Source organism: Alnus glutinosa, chromosome 7 (assembly GCF_958979055.1).
Source record: "Alnus glutinosa chromosome 7, dhAlnGlut1.1, whole genome shotgun sequence".
Classification (NCBI taxonomy): domain Eukaryota; kingdom Viridiplantae; phylum Streptophyta; class Magnoliopsida; order Fagales; family Betulaceae; genus Alnus; species Alnus glutinosa.
Window position 1 is genome coordinate 22,263,689 of NC_084892.1, and position 5,562 is coordinate 22,269,250.

General features: G+C 33.7%; 1 protein-coding gene across 1 annotated transcript; it reads right to left on the bottom strand.

Annotated features, from left to right (window-relative positions):
• Positions 1 to 4,333: 4,333 nt before the first annotated feature.
• Positions 4,334 to 5,267, bottom strand: LOC133874383 (uncharacterized). The gene is made up of 3 exons (XM_062312286.1): positions 5,075 to 5,267; positions 4,831 to 5,003; positions 4,334 to 4,589 (listed from the first exon to the last, which is right to left on the bottom strand). Exons 1-3 carry the CDS (start codon positions 5,145 to 5,147, stop codon positions 4,569 to 4,571), a joined length of 267 nt encoding a protein of 88 aa, XP_062168270.1. The 5' UTR covers positions 5,148 to 5,267; the 3' UTR covers positions 4,334 to 4,568.
• Between the last annotated feature and the right edge of the window lie 295 nt (positions 5,268 to 5,562).

The window sequence follows — 5,562 nt, forward strand, 5'->3', positions numbered from 1 at the left end:
ATTCGATTGTTCCGTTTGTTTCAGCATAAAATGGTTTTTGGAAAATGATTTTTTAACTTTTACAATGAATTTTGTTAGTAATTTATCCTATTCAGACGTTCTCTTTTCACAAAGGTTATATATTAAGTATACTAGCTCATATATATATATTCAGTATACTATTATTTCAAGTTTCGGTCACTTATCGTTAAGTACCAATTTTTATTGCTCTAAATTTTATATTTTAATTAGTTTATATTTTGTTTTAGTACTTACAATCATTATAAAGTCAGTTTTTTTTTTTTTTTTAATCTTAAATACGTATGACAGAAATTAGGAACGTGGATATGAATAAAATAAGGAATTTGATTCTTGCACTACACCATCACAACAACTGCACAACAACTCCTCACATGAGGGTGGGTCCCACATGAGGGTGGGCCACAGTATGTGGGACCCACCCTCATGTGAGGGGTTGTGCAGTTGTTGTATTGGTGTTGTAAATCTAACATTTTCCATAAAATAAATTACTTAATTAATTAAAAAAAAAAGAAGATGTTTTTGATAATTTTGCTATCAATAATAGATAAATTACTAACAACTAATTATTATTATTTTTTGAAGGAAAGATCTGAATATAAAGCTCTGAAAAATCGTAGTCACATGCTATGAGGTTACAAAGTCATAGATAGAAATAAAATTCTTACAATAAAGTAATATCTATGACTTTTATCTTCTGCAAACCCCATGTACAAAAATTGTTAAATAACAGATTTGCTTCGAGTAGGCTAGATCTAAGACAAGGATAACAAAATATCCTAGAAAAATTTATTTAAACTGGTAGTCAGAGATAACTAGTGAGAGATAACCTCTCACATCAAATTATCTAGGCCGTGAAAAATAACCCATCACACTTGACTAACCTTCATCTCATAGATCGTTCATCATGGCAGATCTAAAGAGAAGAAAAATTTTATTCAAAGCAAAAACACAACCATCAAACAGCAGCAGCGGCTAGGGAGAAGATGAGTGGCATATGACGAAGGTAGATAGGCGAATGCTAGTGGAGAGGCCAAAATTGCTAATTTGATCGGAAAACACTTACAAACAAAAGAACAAACCAGAATGGGAGGGGGACCTCCTCCTCTCAGATCTGTTTTCTAAAGGGTGAAGTCTATGGCCAGCTTCCAACAACTAATTATTTTAATAGAATTACAAGACAACAATAAAACATATTTCACCATGATGTTTTATGTATCATTAAAATAATAACAAATGAACCTGCATATGAAAAATAACTAAATTGTTTTATGCATGAAGTGTGTGATATGAGCTGGTTTATAGAAGTTTATTTCAAACAATGCATGTTTTTATTATGATGTTTTCAGATATTCTATATGGCTATTGTATGTATATTTACCGAGTTTTATGAGTTAAGAATGTTAGACTATATATTTGCTATTAAGTTGATTTATTTGTTTATAAAAATATTTTTCATATAGGATTGATTGTAATCAAATTTAGAGATTTGATTACCATTTTATATTTTCCACTATACTATTTTCTTGTAAGGTTTATTACATTCCTTATGTGTTATAGGGTTTTTTGCTCAATATTCATAGTCTCTAACCGAGCTTAGCAATGAAGGAAAGATTCACATCTTTCATGAGTCTGTATCCCATACCTTTTTGGGAACGAGGTAGGCACATTGAGCTCAAAGATTTGAGTGAGATATGTGTGGATTTCTTTAGAGGAAAACCCTACCATAAATCCTATTTGCTGCATAGGCTGCCTGAAGGGGTAGAGGAGGGTGCTCATTGCATACATGGGAATAGTGGAGGCCACTGTTTTGATGAGCACTGGTCTACCAGCTTCGGATAGGGTTTTCGCCTTCCATCCAAACCATCTTTCCTCAAGACTTTATCAAGAACGTCCTGAAAAGTGAAAAGTAGCCACTTTGGATCTGTCAAAAAGGATGGAGAGACCCAAATATTTGGATTGAAAAGTGATTGGTGCATAATAGGTGTCCAAAACAAAATACATAGGGTGAAACCTGTTAGAAAATATATTGATACCGTATATTACGGTACTCTCCATATATTGGAGGATTTGATTTAATCCTCATTAATTGTAATTGATTATAATCAAATTAGATTTGAATACATTCAATTCTGATTTGATTGTATTCTCTCTATATCACTATAAATAGGGATCATTTGTATTGTAAATCAATGAAGCAATAAGAGCTTAATGTAGCCTTAGGGCTTTATCCTGTGAACGTAGGTCATCGACCGAACCACGTAAAATCTCTTGTCTCTCTTATTTTATTATTCCGCATTTTATTTCTTTTAGGTTTTAGATTTCTTTCAAAACCTATCACTTGAATTCTATTTACATAGGTTCTACCTATGCATCTTGTGTTGTGCACAAGTTGTGCACAACTATTGTGCAAAAATAATTTTTAATTTAGATTTAGTAGGGTTACTGTTGAAGGGGAGGAGGACTTTCAAATAGTTAGCTACTTAGAGCATTCACAACAACTTCTCTATAAGGGGTCTATTCCCTAAATTTTAGGAAAAATTTTGAAAAAGTCACAAAAAGCACCTACAGCAGCTTCCTTATAATTTTTCCGTTCCTTGGGAATGCTACAATGTTTCTCAATGTATTAGGAAGCACTGTAGCATTCTCGAAACTTCTTATATTCATAAAAAAATATAATCTCTCTCCTCTCACGTATTTTTAGGCATCTCTCATCTCCTTTTTTGTCTTCTTCTTCTTTGTCCAACCATTCTCTTTCGTGAAACCAAAACCTTCGTAGTTAACCAATTCTTGGTAGAAGCTGGAGTTATCGTAGCGTTGTTGAATAAAGATTTTTTTGGAAGCAACGCAGAGCTGCTTGATCTCCCCCTCCGAGAGCTAAACCTGGTTCCCGGGGCTCGCTGATCGAACCTCCGTTAGCCGTCTGATTATGTCATCCAGTACCGCAGGGTCCATTACTCCCTGCCCTTGCGTCGCCATTGGAATTAGATCCTCCCCCCTCAACGGCTACAATTTAAATACTAGAAGTTAGGAAAACCCCAGGGGGGGGGGGGGGGTTGGGGTTGCACAAGCTTTCAAGGTCTGTTTAAAGTCCGTTTGATTTTGCGATTTTAAAAAGTGCAATTTAAAATAACGATTTTAAAATGTGCGATTTGAAAAAAGCAATTTTTAACAAAATTGTAATTTAGCCTTTAAAATCGCAAATTAGCCTTTAAAATTTTGTGTTTTCAAAAAATCAACAATTTACCTGCAATTTGAAAAGGCAGATTTTCTACGTTTTCAAATCACAATTTTTAAAAACGTAGTTCCCAAACGATTTATATTCTGCAATTTGGTTTAAAATCGCACTTATTGTCTACGAAATCTCAATCTCAAACACACCCTTAAAGTTTTATGGTCTAATTTTTCGGTGATATAGAATATATTATGGGGAAAGGAGGGTGAGAGAGGGAAAGAAAATTTATTTATATTCTCATTTGGGTTAGATTTTCTGATTTTGAGAGGAAGAGATGAAGGCGCGTCAAAGGCTTTGAAGATGGAGATGCAAGGCTGCAACTCCTATGTGGCGCAAACGGGAGGAGGGAGAGAGAGAACTAATAAAATAATAAAAGAATAAAAATTATTGAGAAAAGTAAAGAAATTATATTTAATTGATATATGTAAAAAAAAAAAAAAAAAAAAAAAAAAAAAAAAAAAAAAACTGTTGTGAGGTATTTTTTTGATAAGAAAATAAAAAATAATTTTATCCTTTATATTTAAGAAAAATGATTAAAAAGTTATTGAAAATGCTCTTAACTATCAGTTTGTTTGAGAAGGAAAGTAATTTACTTATAACTCTTTGCACGCAACTTTTACTAATTCTTATCATATCGTGTGGGACTCATTTACTAATTCTTCTCATATTGTGTGGGACTTATATATGTAAATTTCACATGTACGAGTCTCACCCGATATAAAAAGAGGTTGCGAGAAAGTTGGAAGGCTTTTTCGTTTGGTAGTTTATTGGCCAAAGGAGTCTTGGGATTTGGGAACAGGAATGGGCTTCTTACCAGCCATGGCCACGGGCCAGCTGTCACAAGTACAATAGTGCACATTGACTTAAAGTACCAATAAATGAGAAAAAGTAGATTTGACACTACACACATGATAGGATGTATGCAAAGGTCTACATTGGGTATGACGTGGCAAAAATATTACCTTATCCTTTTTTTTTTGTTTTTTTTTTTTAATTATAAGTAATATTACCATAACTTGTTATGCTGAGAACATTACCAAGTTCCTCCTTCAAAACCATCAAATTGGCAAATTTCCTTACTTTTGACCGAGTCAAAGCAATTTAAAGAACAATTAATTACTAGTAAATAAAAGTTACAATTATCAATTAAACTCCAAACAAAGATCACACAGCCCTCATTTAAACAATTAATTACCACATAGAGGGAAAGCATATATAATAGAATATATATAATGCCTTACATTCCTCCTTCTCAATGGACTCCTAATATCTATAAGATCATGAACTGAAACAATCTTTACACTTCCAAAACTCCTTATCCATGAATTTTCTTGGCCTGCAAGCAACACAAAAACAATAACATGAGAAGTGGTGAATCAATTTGTTGAAGTCTACTAATTTCGACCCCCAAGATCCAATCAAATTAAGTCAGTATTTGTCTGCCAAACATTTGTAATTTACCATAAATATTCTTGGCACAATTAGAAGATTTATGTAGTGCATTAATATTGGAATATCTTTATTTTGAGCAAGTAAGTGATGAATCATTTAAAGCCCCATAATAAAGATAGACTTACTTTTTCTCCTATATTACCAGTACCCCTCGAGCCCTTGGATTTGCGAGGTGCCAAGGAACTTTTTCGATGAATCAAAGGCTTTCCATGAGAGTGATCGGGCGGAGGGGTTGATGAGTGGGTCTCCGGACCTCTGTAATCAATCTGATAAACCTCCAAATCCACCTCGGATCCCCCTATCATAACAAATGTACCCATTAAACATGTTGAGAGAGAGAGAGAGAGAGAGAGGGAGAGAGATGCAAACCTGTTGAAAAGTAAGGCAAGGAGAGGAGAAGGAAGAGAAAGAAGATGGTGGTGATGGTAGACTTGAGCTCCATGGCATTCAAAACTGAGTTTGTGGGGGAGGATAAATAATATTGTTGGTCATATATATATATATATATACAGGAAACAAGGGAGGTGTTCAGGGAAGAAGCATGTTGAGGTATTTTTCAGCTTTTTGGCAAGTGAAACGGTCACCATCGACACAGCAATGTGTTGCTGACTGGTTGATAAAAGTTTCAGGGTAGTGATGAATAAAATAAAAGGTTGCAAGGTAGTGATGTGAAGTGTTGGGGTGGAACATTTATGTTAGCGCAACCATACGGTATACCTAATATTTAAACTTTTTAGTTTTAAGCTTATTTAATATTTCTTTATTTATTTTTAAAAATATCTGTAATATTCTTAGTCTGGACAGCCCCATGTGTATATAATTTAAATGAGCTTTAGAGGGACATCCCATTTAATTAG

Coding starts and splice junctions, on each gene's coding strand:
- LOC133874383 (XM_062312286.1), bottom strand. CDS start 5,147: ATGGAGCTCAAGTCTACCATCACCACCATCTTCTTTCTCTTCCTTCTC. Junction 5,004..5,074: donor CTTGCCTTACTTTTCAACAG/GTTTGCATCTCT, acceptor TTGTTATGATAG/GGGGATCCGAGGTGGATTTG. Junction 4,590..4,830: donor CTGGTAATATAGGAGAAAAA/GTAAGTCTATCT, acceptor TGTTGCTTGCAG/GCCAAGAAAATTCATGGATA.